This window comes from Phascolarctos cinereus, unplaced genomic scaffold (assembly GCF_003287225.1).
Source record: "Phascolarctos cinereus isolate Bilbo 61053 unplaced genomic scaffold, phaCin_HiC Scaffold_726;HRSCAF=1367, whole genome shotgun sequence".
Lineage (NCBI taxonomy): Eukaryota > Metazoa > Chordata > Mammalia > Diprotodontia > Phascolarctidae > Phascolarctos > Phascolarctos cinereus.
Genome location: NW_027556098.1, coordinates 314480573 through 314500720, shown reverse-complemented (window position 1 = coordinate 314500720; position 20148 = coordinate 314480573). Strand labels below are relative to the sequence as shown.

Below are 20148 nucleotides of genomic sequence, written 5' to 3'. Positions count from 1 at the left end.
GTTATAGATCCGCAGGGAAGTGGGAAGGCTGGTGGCAAAAAGAGAGTCTCTTTCATGCTTGGAGGCTAGTCTGGACAAAAGCAATGACCCTCCCATAAGACTTCCTTCTCTTCTCCCCTGCTCCAAGACTTTCCTAACCTTTTTCTTAGATGTACTAATTCTCACCGGACCCCCTTCCTGGGCTCATCCTCCCCGTCAACTGTCCTCCTACTCTGAGCTTCTTTTCACCTTTGGCCCTGGCCTTCTCCCTTCAGGTTCACCCTCAATGCCTCTCCCTGTTCAAGGCTTTATAAAACTTAAAGCCCCTCACAGATCTCAAGTCATTATCCTTACCCCTTCTCCCCCATTTCCCTTTATTTACAAAGGCCTAAGTAAGATGAACGATACTATAAAACCCAGGGGCTGGGCTCTAAAAGTAACTATGAATGTGACAGAAATTAATAACTTTGGCGAAAACCAAAAATAGAAATTCTAACACTGCTGGCCTACTTCATTAAGTTACTTCAAGTGTATCCTGACATCAGAGAAAACGCATCAGATAAATACTTGAACAGGTAAAGGAAATTTTGCGGCTCATTATATTATAAAATTTCCAATGAATGTTTTCCAAAACTCTCTACAAGCTTAGCCTATACCCAATAATGCTTGTAGATGAAAGTCCTAGCATCCCCATCTTCTTTTCATTATTGTAAAGCAAAATGATGTTATTAAAGGTCACAGGATTTAACATTGGAAGGGTCCTCAGAGCTCATCTAGAAGTGATAAAGGCCTAAATTACAGTAGTGTTTTGGGGTCTCTTTTGTGCTTCAAAAGATTTATTACATTTTCTTTACATAATGGAATGCTGTGGACGTAAAATTAGCAAGACTTGTCATCTGACTGGATATGGGGGAATGAAGAAGGGGAAGAAAGATGAGATAATTATAAACCTGGATGCCTGGAAGGATGGTGGGAGGGAAGTCTAGAGGAGAGATAGGTTTAGGATAGGAAAATAACAAATTCCTTTTTTGGACAAATTGAATTTAAGATGCCTACAGTGCACCTAGTTGAAACTGCCTAACAGAAATCTAATAAAATGTGTTGCTGGAGCCTAGGAGAGATGTGGGCTATAATAAGGTGGATCTAGAAGGCACCTTCGAAGAAGGAGTCAAAAGTGAAGAGTGGCAGCAAGACAAAGTGGATAGTTGGTCTTGGATTCAGGAAGACCTGGGTTCAAGTTCTGCCCCTGCCACATCCTGGCTGTATGGTCCTGGGCAAGTCATTTTTCCTCTTGGTGTCCCAGCAGAGAAGGTGCCAATATAGATCAGCAGGAGAAGCTCCCTGTCAGATACTCCATAAACTTCCCAGGCAAGGAAGGAAGGAAGGAAAGAAAGAAAGAGAGAGAAGAGGGACCCAGACAGAATATTTCAACCGTCTGTGGTTAGAAGATAGAACATATTGAACCATCCAGCAAAGGGAACTAAAAAGAAATGGTTAGATAGAGATATGAGAAAAGAAACAAGAAGAAAGCAGTGTCAGAAAAGCTGGAGAAGGAAGGAGTATTTAAAAAAAAGTGGGTAGTCCATGTGAAAAGTTGTAGAGGCTAAGAAAAATGAAAACTGAAAAAGAACTTAGCAATGAAGAAAAGAATTTAGCAATTAAGAAGTCCTTGGTAATCAATTAAGCATTAAGAATCTCCTGTGTGCCAGGTACTATGAACTGTACTAGAGATACAAGTGCAAAAACAAAACAGTCTTTGCCCTCAAAGAACTTCTATTCTGTCAGGGGAAACAACATCTATAATTCATTTAAGTTCAGTAAGGTTAGAAGCCAGAATGCACAGGGATTAGAAGAGGATAAGTGAGTAACAAGAGCAAATAAGGAGGAAAGTGGGTGTAGATGGATTCTTCTATGAATCTGGTTATAAAAAAGGAGAACTATGGGACAACAGCTTCCTAACTGTTCTATTCTTCCTTGTTAGGTATTAGTCAGGCATGGCAGATCTAGGAGGTAGAAAGGTGCTGACACACTTGTCCATTCATCTTCCTCTTCTCTCCCACCACCACTATCCTCATCAGCAGGCAGGGCTATCTGCTCTACTGGAAACCCATCTATCCTTCCAAGTGACTGCAGGTGAAATAAGAAGTCAGGACTCAGGATGCAGCAAAGGCTAGGCCCCTCTACCAAAATGCAAAGACAGTGGAACCAGCAGCTTGCCCTTAAAATGGATTCATGCCAAGCAGACACACAGTATACTACAGCCTAAAGGGACTTTGCTCTTCTTTTTTCTATTCTGATCTTATTCATGTTCAGAGAATCAAAGCACCAAAAAGATCAGAATATCAGCACTGAAAAAGACTTTAGAATCATCTAATTTTACAGAAACTGAGGTATAGATAGGTGAAGGGACTTATAGTAGCAGAACAGAGATTGAAACCTAGTTTCCGGTCTCCAAATTCACTCAAGAATAACCAAATCAGAGGATGCATGGCCTCATCTGAGGGCTTTTCCAATAATCAGCCTAGTCACCCACCAGCTGCAAAAACTAATAATGAAAGAAAGTTTCATTCTCCACCCCACACTCATTACTGATTCTAAATGAGATCTGATTATTCTAACAAAATCTAAAGGGACACATGACCACAGGAGGAAAAAAAAACCAATAACATTATTCAAATAAATGAAGCATAACTTGTGAAACTACCTGGTTATGGTACAGATATAACAAATGCAATAACCTGAAAAACAGCAGTATAGACATAATTAAATGAAGTCAAAGACATCATATGTATTAGATAGAACAAAAGCCTACCTTAGTAATTTCATTCACAACAAATCCTTCTGAAGCTGTGATCTCTGGGATTCCACTGGAGTCAACTCCCTGGCAAATTAATCTCCCATATAAAGTTGGTTTCCCTACAACACAAAATAAATAAAAGGTTTCTCAAAAGATTAAGACTGAGCATGTTCAACCCTGAAAGTCCAATCTTGACATCTGGAAAGGCGGAGAAGGATTTGTCCTGCAAGATAGGCAGGATGTGGAGTTCAACGGCACAGGAATAGGAGGTCAAAGACTCTGTCATGGAAAGATGAGGACAGATGTAAGAGTTCATTCAACAACATTTATTAAAAGGCAGCATGATTTAGTGGAAATAGCACTAGGTGTGTAATGGGAAGATACAGGTTTAATTGTCAGCTCAGACATTTAGGTGTGACTTTGGAGAAATCATTTTTCAAGCCCCAGAAACTCTAGAAGAATGGTGATACTATTAATGGAAATAGAAAACCAGGAAAGATAGCAATATGATGAGCTAAATTTTAGATATGATGAGCTCAAGACAATGACCTCAAGACATTCAAATGGAACTATCCAAAAGGCTGTTGGCAATTTGACACTGGAGCTGCAGAGAATGGTGAGAACTAGAAGTGCAGATTTGGAGATCACGCTAAAAAGGTTATAGTTGAAGTCATAGGACTATGTAAAACATATGAGCTTTTTTTGTCGATAGAAAGGAAAGGGCCAAGGGATACAAAAATAAAGCACACATTATCAGATATCACTGTGATAACGGTTTGTTTTTGCTTAACTATTTCACTTTGTTACAAAGAAAGATTCTACTTTGGTGGGTAGAGAGGTTACTAGGATGTAAGTGATGTAAAAAAAAAAGCATCAACAAAACAATTTTTGTGTGTTTGTTTTTTAGGCAATTGGGGTTAAGTGACTTGCCCAGGGTCACACAGCTATAAGTGTCAAGTGTTTGGTCTGAGGCCAGATTTGAACTCAGGGCCGGTGCTCTACCCACTGTGCCACATAGCTGCCCCTAACAAAACAGTTTTTAAAAAGAAAAATAAAGCTTATGGGCTGATTAAAAAGTACCAGTAATATCTCCTTGAATCAGCTACTGGCTTTGAAAAGGCAAGACAGTCTTGGGATGTCCCAAGATGTCCAGATGGATACCATCAACATAACACGGGTAGCGCAGGAAAGTTGGGGAGCCTCTGAGGAATCCAATAACAACAACAAGGAGAAGTCCACTAGGGATTCTGAGGGGAGTTAAGTGAGGACTTAACATTTAACTTAACAACTTAACATTTGAGGATTAGAGGATCCCGCTATTTGAGGGAAAGGTGGTGCTGAGAAGATTCACAGACATTACCTGGGGGGTGACAACTCAGCCAGGCTTCTCCTTCATTCCTCCTGTGAAGAGACGTGGTAGCCTAATTAGCTTAGTATTAAGGGGGGGCTATATCAGGGGGAAAGGTGGAAGAATCACAGAATCTCAAAGAAAGCATTCCCTGATTTCCTCCCAGGAAGAAGTGATTATGTCCTATCCGCAGATATCTCAAGAGTAAATGACACCTGTCATATACCATCACACTCTAATTTATATTCGTTATTTGAGTAAATCTTATCTCCAGTTACTACACAATAAGCATCCTGACAGTAAAGATAATACCTTATTTCATCTTTGTATAGCCCACACAGCCTAGCAGGGAGTATAATCAAACTGAATCCCCTGTACAGCACTACAGAGAGTCACCTAACTTCTTGAGGATGAGTTCACTTTCTCAGAAGGCAACTGTTTTATTACCTGGATAATTCTGGAAAAAAGAAAAACCCTATTCACACAGCTGAAAAATATCTACTGGACTTCAAAACTAAACAAAACAAATCCCAGACCTGTTTAAGGATTTAAGACCCTTTAAATACCTGAAGAAGACAATCCTTAACTAATTCTTATCTAAGCTAAACAGAGAGATTCAAAAGTTTAGCATTATCCCTGACTCCATTCTCCCCTACCCCACACAATCCAAGCAGTTTGTCAAGTCCTACAGATTCTACCTCCACAATGTCTTTCGTCTACCTCCATCTCTCCACTCATATACCCAACAACCTTGGTCAGGCCCTCATCATCTCACTTGAACTACTGCAACTGTCTGCTAATTGCTCTCTCAGCCTTAAGTTTCTCTCTACTCCCATCCAGCCTCCACACGGTGATTTTCCTAAAGGAGTGGTCTGCACATGCCATTATCCTAACCAATAAATTTCTTATTTCTGGCCTACATTTCCAGCCCTTCCACATTCAACAGTCCAGCCAAACTGACTTTCTTTCTGTTCCTCACACAGGATACTCCATATTCTACATCTTTGCCTTAGCACTGGCTGTCCCCCATGCCTATCAATCAACATTTATGTAATGCCCACTACGTGCCAGACACTGTGGTAAGTGCTGGGGTCACAAAAAGAGGCACCATCTCTGATTAGGCCCTTCTTGGCCCCTGCAGCTGCTAGGCACTGTTCTCAAAGGTTACTTTATATATGTTTGCATATACCTACACCTGTGAAGAGATGTGGCTGTTATGTGGGGCAGGGGTGTGAAACTCAAACAGAAACACGACTATTTAACCATATAAGGATCTCTTCAGGCTACATAACAACTTAGAAACTCATACATTAATGTTATCTCTATTTTATTGTATTTTTATTTATTTTGTTAAATATTTCCCTATTACATTTTAATCTGGTTCCAGCCACACTAGGGAATGTTGCACATGTTTGACACCTCTGGTGTAGTGGCTAAAAAGCCAGTCTCAGAGCCAGGAAGGCCTGGATTCAAGGCTCACCTCACCTCTGGCCCATGCTGCCTTTGTGACCCAGGGAGAGTCACTTAACGTCTCAGTGCTCTGGATGGTTCTTTAAAACTGTAAATGGCAGAGAAAGTGCTGATCTGCACTGGAGTCTCCTCATCAGGAGTTCCTCATGCCAACGATTTCAGAGTTCTAGTTCTAGATTTCAGAGTTCTCCATCCCTGTGTATATACACACATGCAGGCCATCTGTCTCAGGGTTGTCTTTGTATAGCCTAGCACTTAGCATGTAACTGACAGTTAATAAATACTGGTTGACTGCCAGGTTCTTTCAACCAGTCCTTGAATGGCATGGTCTCCAAGTCTCTGGCCATCCTGATCACCCTCCTCTTTGCATGATACACAGCTTATCAAAGTTGCTCCTACACTTTGGTACCCAGAACTAAACACAATACTTGGGCATAATGACCTGGGCACAGGACAGCAAGACTCTCACCTCCCTCCTTCAAACTAGACATGGTGCTTCTTATTTACAAGGTCTAAGATTGTCTTAGCATTTTTGGCTGCCATTACTAAATCACATTGAATTTATAAACCAAAATTCCTAAGTCTTTTTCAAATGAACTGTTGTCTTTACTGAACAGAATGTGAAGTTCCTTGAGTGAAAGAGGGGCTACAGTTTTGTCTTTGTATCCTCAGCACCTGGCATAAAATAGATGTGCTGACTGTTTAATCAACTGAATCAATCAAAATTTTATTGTGCTTTGTGAATGAATTCACAAAATGGTTTACACAAACACTTTCTTCACAACTCTATTAGAAAGAGTACAAGTAAGTCACCATTTGATGGAAATGTAAATTGCAATTCAGGGAGATAAAAGGGTTTAGGGTCTTACAACTAATAAAGCGCAGAGAATTGTTACACCCATTCAAACTTGATTGATGAGTTCTGTCGAACTTTTTTCCCCTTTCTTTTTTAATCTTTGTTACAAGGGATGGCTCAGTAGGGAGAAAAGGGGGTGGTGTGTGTGTGCATATTTAGAAACTAAAGGTAATATAAACGATATTAATAAAAATTAAATCCTCATCTGTCCTTAATAACAGTAACGAGCTGCAGGGCCATAATTAAAATCTTGGTTCTGACTCCAAAGGCACTGAACCACCACTGCCTCTCAACACAACCCTGTCAAATACTTCGTTGAAATTCAAGAATACTGTGTCTACAACTTTCCCCTAATCTACCTATTATAGTAAACCTGTCAAGAACCAACTTGAGCTTAGCCTGGCATCACCTGGTCTCAATAAACCCCAGCTGGTTCCTGGGCCTCGCCTCTGCTCTAACTACACAGGCCTGGCCTGGTCTTGTGAGGTTAGGCCCGAGTGACTGCCCAGCCCACGGCCGGCGTGGGCGCTGAGTAAAAGCCGGTGGGATGGAAGAGAATCGCAAGCGTGGGCTACCACACTCACAACCCCACCCTATCCCCTCCAGGTCCAGCCCGACCTCTACTCCCAGTCTTCTGGACAAATCAGGGTAGGGCCTGTCCCTCGGCAAAGGCGGAGCCTGCCCGGGAGGGGAAATCACCTGAGAGCTTTGGCCCAGTCGCTCTGAATCCTCATAGGCGCCGCCATCTTGTCCCCGCCCCTTTCCCTTTCCTTACCTTCTTCGACGGAAGTGAAGCCTCGATGAGCCGGATGCGGAAATTCAGAGGGAGATCTGGGTGGATGAGCCGGCCGGAAGAAGGGGGGAAGGGAGGAAGGGAAAAGGAAGAGGAGGAGGGAAAAGAAGAGGATGAGGGAAGGAAGGAAGGAAGGAGGAAGGGAGAAAAGGAGAAAAGGAGAAAAGGAGGAAGGGAAAGGGGTGGGAGATGGTGGAGAGGGGCGGGGCAAAGGCTGGAAATCAGCCAATGGTAGAGCAGCTCAGGCGCGAGTTCCGCGGGCTCGCGGGCACTTAGAATCGGGACTAGGAAGGCGGTGAGTAAGGGCAAGGCGCGGGAATGCGCACGGGGGACGTAGACGCGGGAGCGAGCCCGCTCTTCTCGTCCGTTCTCGCTTCGTGGGTGAGCGCCTGTGGGCCGCGTTGCCCGGACCGGGGGGAGCGGGGAGAGTGCGGGAGACGTTCTGTGGAACCCCGCGTGGGAGGGAAGAGGGGGGCGGTGTGCGGAGCATAGCTGATCTTCCTTGGGGCCCTCTACCCTTCCAAGCCCACCTCGTCCAGGAAACCTCCCGTGATCATCCCCCTCCCCCCCAGCAGGTGCTTTGTCACCCCTTAGGTCATCGACACCATTTTCTCTCCCCATTGTCCCAATGAGACCCTGAGGCCCAGAGAAGGCCCTCCTCCCCATTTTCCCGGTTGGAAACTCTGGCCTAGAGAGGGGGAGGGTTGCATTTGTATTCCCGGCTCATAGCACAGTGTCCTTGGCACAAAGCAAGCGCTTGATAAATGCTTGCCGAACCTCGATTTATACAGGAGACGGGTAAAAACAGAGGGTGAGTCACTTGTTCAAGGGTCTAAGGCTCTGAGCAGTAACTAGAACCCAGGGTTCCCGGCTTCCAGCCCAGGGCTCTTCCTGCCACCCCTTCGAGTTAGGAGGCAGCAAGGTGGTGCGGTGGATGGGTAGAGCTCGGCCTGGAGTCAGGAAGACCCCCAAAAGCTCAAATCCAGCCTACTGTTTGGGTGACCCTGGGCGAGTCATTTCACCTTCTGTTTGCCCCAGTATCCTCATCTGTAAAATGGGGATATGAATGGCACCTACTTCCCAGGGTTGTTTTGAGAATCAAATATAATAGTATTTGTAAAGTGCCCATATTTTCTGTAATAATAATAATAATAACTAATTTTATTCAGTAGTCATCTGTTTAAAAAAAAGTAACGTCCCTGGCAGAAACAGAAGCCTACTTAAAGGTCGTCCTCAGACAAAGGGAACAGAACGAGGAGCAACATGTGGAATGTAAGGGGAGGCAGCTTTCCTCTCTCAAGTCCTAAAATCAGAGCCACCCTGCAGTGGAACAGGCTGCCCTGGATTCCCAGGCAATGGAAGTGTTCCAGCAGAAAGTGAATGACTGCCTATGAGTGAGACTGTGGGGGGAACATTTGCCTTAGGAAATAGGTTGCACTGGACGCCTAATGGAGCTAGAACATGAGAGCTAGATGAACCCATCTAGGCCAGTCACCTCAGTTTGCTGAAGGGGAGACAGGTCCAGGGAAGGCACTTGCCTGAGGTCACTCAACTCAGTAAAAATATTTATTAAGCACTTTCTGTGGGTAAAGGAAATAGTGCTAGGTGGTGGGGGGCACAAAAATGAAAAATGACAGTCCAGTCTCTCAAGGAATGAATAATCTTGGGGCATGGTAGAGGAGAATGACAACTCATACAGTACCATGTGATATCTAGACAAGTCCCAGGAAAAATTGAAAAGGGAGTTTTAGGATTGAAGAAGACTATATGGAAGAAATGGCACCTAAAGCTGAGCTTTGTAGGCAGGGAAAGATTCTGAATGGGGAAAGAAAGAGAAGGGAGCAAGCATTTATTATGTGTCTACTATATGCCAGGTGCCATGCTAAGCATTTTATAATATTATCTCATGAGCTTCACAACATCCCTGGGAGGTGATTGCTATTATTAGCCCCATTTTACAGTGGAGGAAACTGAGGCAGACAGAAGTTAAGTAACTATTAAGTTTGTCAGGTCAGAATTGAGCTCCAGTCTTCTTGACTTCAGGCCTGCCACTCTCTCTACTGTGCCACCTAGCTACCTCATAATGGCAAGAGTTGAAGAGACCATGTTCCACGCATAGAACACTATTCAAGTACCGGGGCAGGAGAAGGCAGATTTGAGATCAATCTAGCAACAAGTATTAATTAAAGGTTTACTGTGTGCCTGCCATTGTGCTAGGCTTTGCCCTACAAGAAGGGCAAAACAGCTATTGGTTTAATTTGACCAGAACATAGAGTATAAAGGGGAGGAACATCCAGTAATGTTGGAAAGGTAAATTGGAGCCAGATCGTGGAGGGTCTTAAGTACCAGGCAAAGGAGTTTGTATTTTCTCCTTGAGGAAATAAGGAGTCATGAAAGTAATTTTGAACAGCACGTTAATATGACCAGACCTGTATCTCAGGAAGTTCCTTTTGGCAGTACATGAAAGATGAATTAGGAAGAAAAACAGAGAGAGACTAGAAGCCAGGAGACCATTTAGCAAATTATTATTGCCTGGGAATCCAGGGCAGCCTGTTCCACTGCAGGGTGGCTCTGATTTTAGGACTTGAGAGAGGAAAGCTGCCTCCCCTTACATTCCACATGTTGCTCCTCGTTCTGTTCCCTTTGTCTGAGGACGACCTTTAAGTAGGCTTCTGTTTCTGCCAGGGACGTTACTTTTTTTTAAACAGATGACTACTGAATAAAATTAGTTATTATTATTATTATTACAGAAAAGATGATGAGAGCCAAAACCAGGAGAGCAGACAGAGGTGGACAAATGCAAAAGTGATGTGCCACAGGAGTTAGCAGTTGATTGGAGGTGAGGGAGAAGAAACTCCAAGATAACACCGCACATTGGAACCTTACTGGGAAAATAGTGTGGTATCAACAGGTAGAAACTGGGAGGATAGGCAGGTTTAGGAAGGAAAATAATGAGTTCTATCTTGGATGTGTTGTTTGACATATTGGTGGGACATCTAATGAATACCCAGCAGGTACCTAAAAATACAGAGGAGTTGTAGTTGAAGGGACAGATTAGGGCCGGATGTATCAATTTGAGAATTATATGCATAGAAAAAAATAATTGAACGTATAGGAGCAGGAATCACCAAGGGGAAGAAAAGGGCCAAGGATGGAGCCTTAGTAGATACCCACACTTAGGGGGCAAGAGTAGGACCATAAAATATCTCTTCAGGGGAAGGGACTGAAGAGTGATTAGAGAGATAGCACCAAGAAGAGAGAACTATCCTAAAAGCCATGAGAGAAGAGGATCCCAACCAGGGTCATGGACAGTCTATTGCAGCCTGTGTGCCCCTAGGTTTTTAATGTATAAAATAAAATGGAATTACAAAGGAAGTCAATCATATTGAAATCAAGTAATCAAACCCAGTTCCCAGGATCTAGGAGAAGTATTGAAGTCTGCAGATCAGTCAGTACAGATGCAGAAGGAGGAACTGGGACTCAATCCTAGGTCTCCTGAGTTCCAGTCCAAGGCTGAGAAGCTCTGTGGGATGAGGACAGTTTTGAATTCAGGAAATCTGGGTTCTTGACTTGGCTCTATCAATTAATATATTTGCAACTTTGAACAAGTTACTTTTTTTTTTTTAGGGCAGTTGGGGTTTAGTGACTTGCCCAGGATCACACAGCTAGTAAGTGTCAAGTGTTTGGTCTGAGGTCACATTTGAGCTCAGGTCCTCCTGACTTCAAGGCCAGTGCTGTAGCCACTGTGCCACCTAGCTGCACCCCAAGTTACTTCTCCAAACCTTGAGTTTCCTTCCCTGCAAAATGGGGATAAGAATCCATTCCCTACCCATCTCATGTCACTGTTTTGGGATAACATATGGGCCTTTGCAAATTTGAAGTGCTTTATGAATATGAATTATTGTTATTTCCACTTGGAGGATGCTTCCACTCTAGACAATAAGTGAAACAATCAAGTTACATTAGATAATAAAGTACCTATAGGAATAGTACAGATAGTACCAGGGATCAGCATAATAGGAAAAGCTCTGGGTTGGAAGTCAGAGACCTGGCTCAGCCGCTGATTCACTCAGTGATCTTGGGTCTCTTTCTCTGTATGAGCCTCACAACTCACCCATCTCTAACATTCTGTGTCCTGATCCCAAGGTCCTTTTCAGCTTGAACAGTCTACAGCCACACCTTTCTACCTTATTCAAGGCTCACTCAGCGAGATGTCATCTGCTGCCCCTCCAGGTCACAACTGGACACGTTCTCAGCCAGCTGCAGATGAAGAGAGTGAGGACCCCGTGGATCAGATGATCTCACGCACAGGTTGCATGGCCTGTCACCATGCTGTGCAGGAGTGTATGGCTGAGCACCAAGACTGGCGGAAGTGCCAGGACCAAGTTAAGGCCTTCAGGGACTGCATGAGCCAGTACCAGAAAAACAGGTTGGAAGAGCTGCAGAGGAGGCAGAAGCAGGTCCCCACTGATGGCTGAGACACCCAGAGAACTAGGCTGAGGAAGGCTGAATACTCACCAACTCAGTATGACAGTGAGGAGCTAGGAAACTGAAGATCTGAACATATGGAGGGTACTCCTAGAGAGAAGACAATTCAGAACAGCCAATTCAATGCAAATTAACCAATGTTTATTAAGCAGATACTGTGTTAGAATCCACTGCTTAATGGGGGGGGGGGCGGGGGCGGGCCAGGGGATGAGAAGGGAGAAATGTACTAAACAGGCCTCTTAAAAATTCCCTCCCATACCATATCCCTGTGCCCAGGACTTTGTTGATTCTTTGGAAATTTAAGTGAGAAAGAAATTTATAACCTAAAATCTCAGTTTTACTGGTTCTTTCCAAATCTGAAAAGCAGAAAATGGGAAGAGGGTTGTAAATTTTCCATCTTTCATTCATTCTAATTAACTGCACAATCATTTAGTACCTACTGTGTACAAAGTACTGTTGGATGCTGGAGAAGTAAAACAGGTAGTTAAATCAGATTGTTTGTCCTCACGTAGATCATACAAAAGGAAAATGCACAACGTCCCATGAAAATTGCATCAGAGAACATAAAGTATTGTCTGTGATTCGTTACTAACAACAAAGCGGGGAATAAGGAAGGCTTCCTGGTAAGGGAGGCATTGGAGTGGGTTTTATATAATAGGTAGATCTTCAACACTTGAAGAAGGTGAGGGAGTGCATCCACAGGATTTAGAGCTAGAGAGGTGCTTAGATATGATGTAATCCAACCGTAACATTTTACAAAGAAAGCAACAGGTTTGTAGGAGTTAAATGATTTGCCAAAGGTTACAACTAAGATTTGAACACAGGTTTCTGAATCTAAATCCAAGGTTTTCATGATTCCATGCTGGCTTTTTAAAAATATGGAGACCAGTTGGGCAAAGGGACTTGTGGGCAAGTACAGGGCATGGTGAAGAAGACAGAAGTATCCAGTTTGGCAGGAGTTTGGGGTGCATCAGGTGGATTAACATGAGATAAGCATAGAAAGGTACTAGATTAGAGGGCCTAGAATGCCAGACAAAGCATTCTGAACATTTGTCAGGTAAGTGGGTGCCACTGATGGATTTTGATCAGAGGACTGTAGATCTGTCTCCAACCAATGCCTCCATTTCCTCTCCTGTCATGACACTAAATCATCTGTCAACTGATTTCTGACTCCTATCACTAATTGAAACTGTTCTCTCCAAAGTTACTGATGATCTTTTAAATGCCAAATCTAATGGCTTCCTTTCAATCCTCATCCTTATTGACAGTCTGCAAGTTTTGACCCCCTTGGAACTTTTTCCCTTCAGGGTTTTTCTGGGCACTGCTCTCTCCTCCTTCTCCTACCTGACATCACTCAATGTCATTTTCTGGTTCCTCATCCATGTCATATAAATGTGAGTGCCCCCAGTCTGTCCTGAGTATTCTTGACGTTCTGTCTCCCATGGGGATCTCATCACCTCCCATGGGTTCAATTATTATCGCTATGAAAGTGATTCTCACATATATTTATTCAGCCCCAATGTCACTCCTGAGCTCCAGTCTCGTATTACCATCTGCCTATTAGACATCTTGAACTGGATGTCCCATAGATAACTTAAATTCAGTATGTCCAAAACTGAACTCATCTTTCCCCCAAACTCTTCTGTCTTTCAAACTTCCCTATTACTGTCAAGTTCTCCATTATCCAGGTTCACAAGCTCCTCACCTATCTCTCACTCATTCTGCATATCCAGTCTGCTGCTATTTCTGCTGTCATTTACATCTGCTTCTCTCACCTCAAAGCCCTTATCACTTCTAGTTAGGACTATTGCAGTAATCTTCTGGTTGGTCTCCGTGCTGCAAGTCTCACCCTGCTTCCACTGAGCTGGCAAAATGAGCTTACTCATGTTTCTGACTGTCTCACCCCAGGCTCCTCCCCCATCCCCACCTCATTCAATAACCTCCCTGTTACTTCCAGGATCAAATATGAATGCTCTCTTACCTTTTAAAGCCCTTCCCAACCTGGCCCCTACTACCTTCCAGTCTTCCTTCTATGTGCCCTGTGACCCAAAGACATTGGCCTTGTTTTCTGAACATGCCTGACACTCCATCTCTGATTCCATGCCTGAAATACTCTCCCTCTTTGCTTCTGCCCCCTAGCTTCTCTGCTTTTCTTCAAGATTCAATTCAAATCCTACTTTCTGCAAGAGTCCTTTTCTGGTGCCACCCACTGCTGGTGCTTTCCCTCTGAGACTACTTGTTTGCTTGTCTGCCCCATTAGAATGGGAGCTCCTTGAGGCCAGGTACTTTGTATCCCTAGAGCTTAGCACAGTGCTTAATAAATGCTTGTTGACATTAATTAATAACCCGAAGTACTTGCTATGGGCTAGGTACTGGGGATACAAGTACCAAGAATAAAACTATCCTTAATCAAAAAGACTTTACTATTGATAGCAAAACTATCAGTACACATGTAAATATCTAGAGGATAAATACAAGGGAGGGCACTCAGTTGGAGATACCTGAAGAAGCTTCATGTAGAAGGTAGTTCTTCAGCTGTGTTTTGAAGAAAGGAAGCAATTTCATGCCACAGAGGGGTGGAGGGAGTGTATTCCAGGTGTGGGGGGACAGCCTGTGCCAATGGAGTGCTGTATGTGAACAGAGAAGATCAGTTTGGCTGGATGGTACAGTGAGGGAGGAGAAGGTAATGTACAATGAGGCTGGAAAGATAGGGTAAGGCCAGATTGTAGAGGAATTTGTATTTTATCCCTGTGGTCTCATGCTGAAAGGGACCAAAGTGACCATCTAGCCCAGTCCTTTTGTTTTATAAATGAGCAAGTTGATGCATTGCAAAGTTAGGTGACTTGCTGAAGGTCTGTGGCAAATTTTGAGCCCAGGTCCGTTGGCTCCAGAGTCAGTGAGTACTCTTTCTGCTCCTTTGCTCCCTGTATGATGTGACCAGATTCATACATGGCAAAGAATTCTGGAAGCACTTGCAAAATAAATTGCTTGGCTTCAGAGACAACAAACAGTCTCTGGGGAAGAGAGTAAAGAGAAGACCTTTAAAGAATTAATAGCTTAGGCAGATAGATGGTAATGATGGCTGGTACTAGGGTGATGATGGTGATGGTACTAGATAGGAAGGGACAGATGTTCCATTGAGAGAGAAGAATTGATAGGATTTGGTAAGGGAGTGGATAAGGGGAAAAAAAACTCAGGTGGCAAACATGAGTGACTGGGTGAAAGAGGTGTCATTGACAGAAATAGTGAAGTCAGAAGAAGTTTTAGTGGGGAAAATAAGTTCAGTTTTGACCATGTTGAAATTGACAGTTATATGAAATAATCTGTAAAGGACTTTGCAAACCTTAAAGCACTATATAAACACTAGCTGTTATTATTGGTTTGGTTGTTATTGACTTGCCGTTAGATTATCCAGGTGAGGATGCCCTGTAGGCTATTGGAGATAATGAGTCTGGAGCAGGAAGACTGCTGTACTGGTGTAGATTAGTAGAGTTAGTTGAATCTGTCGGGGTAAATATATTGCCAAAGCAGAACAGTAGACGAAGGCAAAGAAAGGAAGCAAGAACAAAGACCTTTGGGGAGCACTCCCATGAAGGAGTTAGGAAGAGGATAAGAAAAGAAAAAGAGAAGGAACAGAGAGGTAGGAAGAGAACCAGAAGACGGCTTGTTGTCTCTGAAGCCAAATAGGAGGTGATCAATGATGTTGTGCTACAGAGGTCAAGAAGGATGAGCATTGAGAAAAGGCCGTATAATTTGACCTTTCAGAGGTCAATGGTGACCTTTAAGAGAGCAATTTTAATAGAGTGATGGGAGTGGAAGCTGTAAGGGGCTGATGAAAAAGTGGAGTCATCAAGTTTAGACAACTTTTTTAAGAAGTTTAGTAGTGAAGGACAGGAGAGGCTAACTAAATGAGCTAAACATTCAAAGGAAGGCTTTTCTAGGAATCTATTGATTATTTGTTGTACAAAGCTATGTTGGGAGGGGTGTTAGAGTGATAGTAACAATAGCATACATGTAAATAGCATGTAAACTCCTTGAGGGAGTGTTCCATTTTTGTTTTTCTGTCTCCAGTGCTTAACAAAGTACTTTGCAGATGGTAGTAGGCACTTTGTTTTTGAATATAGCACTTAACTGTTACAAGCATTTTATAGGGTCATAGGATTTAGAGCAGGGAGGAACCTTAGAGATCATTTTGGCCTCTTAAATAAGAAAACAGACTCAGAAGATCGCATGGGTGTAAGTAGCAGGGGTAAGGATAGGGATAGGAACTAGATCTGTGATTTCATTAATATAGGAAACCGTTGGATGAGTAAGTTACCTCTACCAATGAAGATTGGCATCTTGGAGCTCTGAGAGGTTAAGTAATTTGCCCAGGGTCACACAGCCAACATGTGTCAGTGGTAGGACTTGAACCCACAGTCTTCCTGACACTGAGTCCAATTTTCTATCCACTATGCCATGTTACCTCTAGACAGATAGTCAGTACTTAATGTTGTTAAGTATATAATGGTATCAACATCATAATATAGTATCAATATAATAATAATGGTAACACCTAAATAATTTATATATTTGATGTTATACCTGGTAGTATATTCTTTCCAGCTCTAAACCTGTGATCCTGTGACTTTTTCCCCATCCCCCACTTCTTCCCATTCTAATAGTCTAGGATTCTGTTACTTAAGATATCTTTGACAGTAACCTGTTCCACCATCAGGTCCTACTGTTCTGCAAAACCTCATTGTACTGCCTCTTACCCCCAGTCTAATCTTGTCTAGGGCTATGGGAATGACTCCAGAAATAAAAGCCTCTCTCTGTCCTACATGATGACAGAAGCCACACCACATAGAAGCTAGAGGTCCCTAAAACTCTCAGGGTTTGGTTATGGCTTCTCTTAGTGGCCCACACCACAGCTAAACACTATGGAATAGCTGTTCTTTGAAATCAAGAGTAGGCAGAGAACATTCTTTCAGAGATGATTATTTACTCAGTTCAGGACAGAGTTGTAATCTTGGCTTTTACTACTTACTGGGTATTTTCCAGTGGGCTCAGTATGGAGCAGCACTTTATAATATGCTTTAACTGAAGAGAAAGATGATAACTTTCCTTCCACCTCACCCTCATTATCCTCCAAGGTAAACTGGCAAAGCTGATCTCTAAGGTTGCTGACTTCAGGAATATGGGCAATTAGAGCTGCAGTCATCTTTGGAATGTGGCCTGTGGTTTTTGGTTCTAGGAGAAACATCACTCTTTCCTTCTATAGAAAAAAACTTTAAAGTCCCTTTTCCTATGCCTCTTACATCTTTAGTCCTCTGATGCCCAGCAGTCACAGGAAAGTACCTTTGTAAACTGTAAAGCATTATATAAAGGTGAACTATTATATTAGAACCAACACATGGAAGTCCACTCTCCTCATTCATATTGTCAGGGTTCTGAAGAAAATCTTCAGATGTGTTGCATCTTACAAAACCTGGCAGAGTCATAGAGAACCTTAGAATAAAGAGCTTGGAATGTCAGAGCTTGAGGGGGCCTAAGAACACATATCATAACAAAGAACCTATAATAGAGAAGGAACATTAAAAAAAATAGAATGTCAGATCTGGAAGGGATTTTAGGACATAGGATATCAGAGCCTGCTAGCATGCTGGAATAGAAAGAATGCTGAATTTGGAGTCCAAGAACTTGGGCTCCATTCCATCCTTGCCAGTTAATATATAAGTGTCCTTGAGCAAGTGATTTAACCTCTTTTCGGTCATAGTTTCCTCATCCATAAAATAGTTTTAACTAAATGGCCTCCAAGGTCACTTCCAACTAATGATCCTATAACTTGGGAGAGACCTTAGGATATAGACTTTCCAAGCTGGAAGAAACCATAAGAGATTATCTAGCTCAGATTCTTCACTAAATAGAGGCAGAATTTGAAGCCCAGAGAAGGGAAATGACTTGACTATTGTGACTCAAGGTCAGAGCCAGTACTTGAACCCAGGTGTCCTGACTTTCTGGCCAAGGCTCCTTCCATTGCATCTGCTGGATGAATCTAATCCAGTCCTTTGAGATGTGAACATTCTTGGCTGTAGGCCACAGAGCAAGATGGGGAAGCCCTGAAAATTAAAGACAAGTAGAGAAAACAGTATTTCAATAGGTGACCACTGTTCAGACAGTAATGTCCCTTTTGGTTCTCACCATTATGTCATCGCCAGTAGTTGCTGCTGCTCCTTTCCTATTCTCGCAGCAAGGTTTTAGAATGAGTGACTTTGCCAGATCATGTCTCTGAGGCAAAATGCAGACCTTGCTCTCACTAGTATTCCCTTGTAAGTTTTGTAATGATTGTTGAGTTCTTAAAATAGTGCAGTGAAGGTGCTTTTATCTAAATGCTTGTTTGGAGGAGGGACCCATAACAACTGGGTCCACTACATATTTATCTAATCACTACCCCAAGCAATGATTTGCTCTTCTCTAATCAATTCACTATCTCACTCTCCACACCAGTTGTTCCAAATCTTGTTATTTCTCCTGCCCATACCCTCTCAATTGAAGACCTTACTTCATATTTCACCAAAGAAAACTGGAGCCATTTGCCTTGGGCTCCCTCTTTTACCCTCCTTTATCTCTCATCATTTAGATATATTTTCCCATTATCTCTTCCACTTCTATCCTTGATCCTAACCTATCTCATCTTTTCCAGAAAATTTCCCTTACTGTCATTCTCACTGTCTCTTATCTTTAATCTGTTATTACACATTGGTTTCTCTCCTATTCCCTACAAATACTGCCATGTCTCCCTCATCCTAAAAAAAATCTTCACTTGATCCTATCACCCCCACTATAGTCCTTGAGAAAGCTGTTCCATTCTTCTACTTCCTTTCTTTCATTGAATTCTATTTGTAATCTGCCCTCTCCAAAGTTACCAATGATTTGTTAATTGTCAAATCTAATAACCTTTTCTTAATCCTCATCCTTGACTGTATGCAGCGTTTGACCCTGTTGCTTACCTTTTTCTCCTGGATTCTTTTCTCTCTCTGGGTTTTCTTGACACTGTTCTCTCCTAGTTTTCCTTTGTCTGAGTCTGATACTGTCTCTTTTGCTAGTTTCTTATCCATGTCATGTATACTAACTGTGGGTGTCTCCCAGGGGTCTATTCTGGACCCTCTCTGCTTCTCATTGTATACTGTCTTCCTTCAGGATCTTATCACTTCCCATGAATTCAATTATCATTTCTATGCAGATGGTTCTCAGATCTGTTTATCCAACCCTGTCCTCTCACCTGAGCTCCAGTTTCACATCACCAGCTATCTTTTGGACATCTCAAATTGAATGTCTCAAAGACATTTCAAGCTTACTATATCCAAAATAGAATTCATTTTCTTTCCCTTGAAACCCTCTCCTCTTCTAAACATTCTAATTGCTGTTGAGGGCACGACCATCTTCCCAGGCATCTAGGCTCAAAATCTTGGTGTCATCCTCATCTTCTCAGTCACATTCATTGCACATAACCAATCTGTTACCAAATCTTTTTTCTACCTTCACAAAATCTTTCAATTACATCTTAGTCTCTCTACTTCTGAGCCACAATCCTTGTTCAGGCTCATTACCTCTCACTTGGACTCCTGCAGTAGTGCTCTAGTCGAGTTGGCACCCCTTCCTCAAGTCTTTTTCTACTCTGGGCCATCCTCCATTCATCTGCAAACTGACTTTCCTAAAGCATAGGTCTCATCACCACATCACCCTTTCATACCAATAAACTACAATGGCTCTTTATTACTTCTAGGATGAATATAAAATATAAAACCCTCTTTTTGGCATTTAAAGCTCTTCATAACCTAGCCCCTTCCTAACTTCCCAACCTTCTTACACTTTATTCCCCTCCATGAACTCTATGATTCAGCAACACTGGCCTACCATCTCTTGGACTCCATGTTTTTGCACTGAAAGGCTGTTCCCCAATGCTCTCCCTAGTCACCTTTGCCTCTGACCTTACCTGGCTACCTTCAAGACTTATGTTAGATCCAAGCTTCTTCAGGAAGCTTTTCATGATCCCCCACAGTTGCCAGTGTTTTTCTGTCTGAGATTATTTTCCATTCACTCTGTATGTATCTTATATGTATAAAGTTATTTAAATGTTTCCCTCTTTAGACTGTGAACTCCTTGAGGGCAGGAAGTGTTTTGGTCTTTCTTTCTATCCCCAGCACTTAGCAAAGTACCGGTACATAGTAAAGACTTAATAAATGTTTGCTGACTAATTGTCTGGAGGAAGATCCAACAAAGAAGAATGAGGAGCAACCAAATAAGAGAACCAATGGGCCATGAAAACCTAGCCAAAGGAATCAGTGAATTTCTCATCTTTACAAAATCTTTATGAAAACCCTTTATATTTATATTGAAGATATTAATGAAAAATATAAGAAAAGCACAGAAAA

At 42.5% G+C, this 20148-nt stretch overlaps 2 protein-coding genes across 7 annotated transcripts in view; one reads left to right on the top strand and one right to left on the bottom strand.

Moving 5' to 3' along the window:
- Positions 1–7431, bottom strand: part of PAAF1 (proteasomal ATPase associated factor 1) — a 66957-nt gene extending 59526 nt beyond the window's left edge. For 2 of the 3 annotated variants that reach the window (XR_002325128.2, XM_020989588.2), the window contains exons 1-3: positions 7150–7219; positions 4137–4177; positions 2792–2895 (exon numbers count right to left, since the gene is read on the bottom strand). Coding sequence is in view for 1 of the 3 variants with exons in the window: in XM_020989588.2 (XP_020845247.1) it covers positions 2792–2895; positions 4137–4177; positions 7150–7196 (192 nt within the window). In the remaining 2 variants the exon portion in view is untranslated. The other variant, XM_020989589.2, reaches the window with a different exon arrangement.
- A 10-nt stretch (positions 7432–7441) lies between these two features.
- On the top strand, positions 7442–12225 carry COA4 (cytochrome c oxidase assembly factor 4 homolog). 4 transcript variants are annotated; one of them, XM_078156908.1, is made up of 3 exons: positions 7442–7538; positions 9994–10082; positions 11390–12225. In XM_078156908.1, exon 3 carries the CDS (start codon positions 11455–11457, stop codon positions 11719–11721), a length of 267 nt encoding a protein of 88 aa, XP_078013034.1. In that variant the 5' UTR covers positions 7442–7538; positions 9994–10082; positions 11390–11454; the 3' UTR covers positions 11722–12225. The 4 variants fall into 4 exon arrangements, with proteins under 4 accessions (XP_078013034.1, XP_020845250.1, XP_020845251.1 ...); XM_020989593.2 differs by lacking the exon at positions 7442–7538 and adding an exon at positions 7566–7624; XM_020989591.2 differs by lacking the exon at positions 9994–10082 and having other exon boundaries at positions 7447–7538.
- The last annotated feature ends 7923 nt before the right edge of the window (positions 12226–20148 follow it).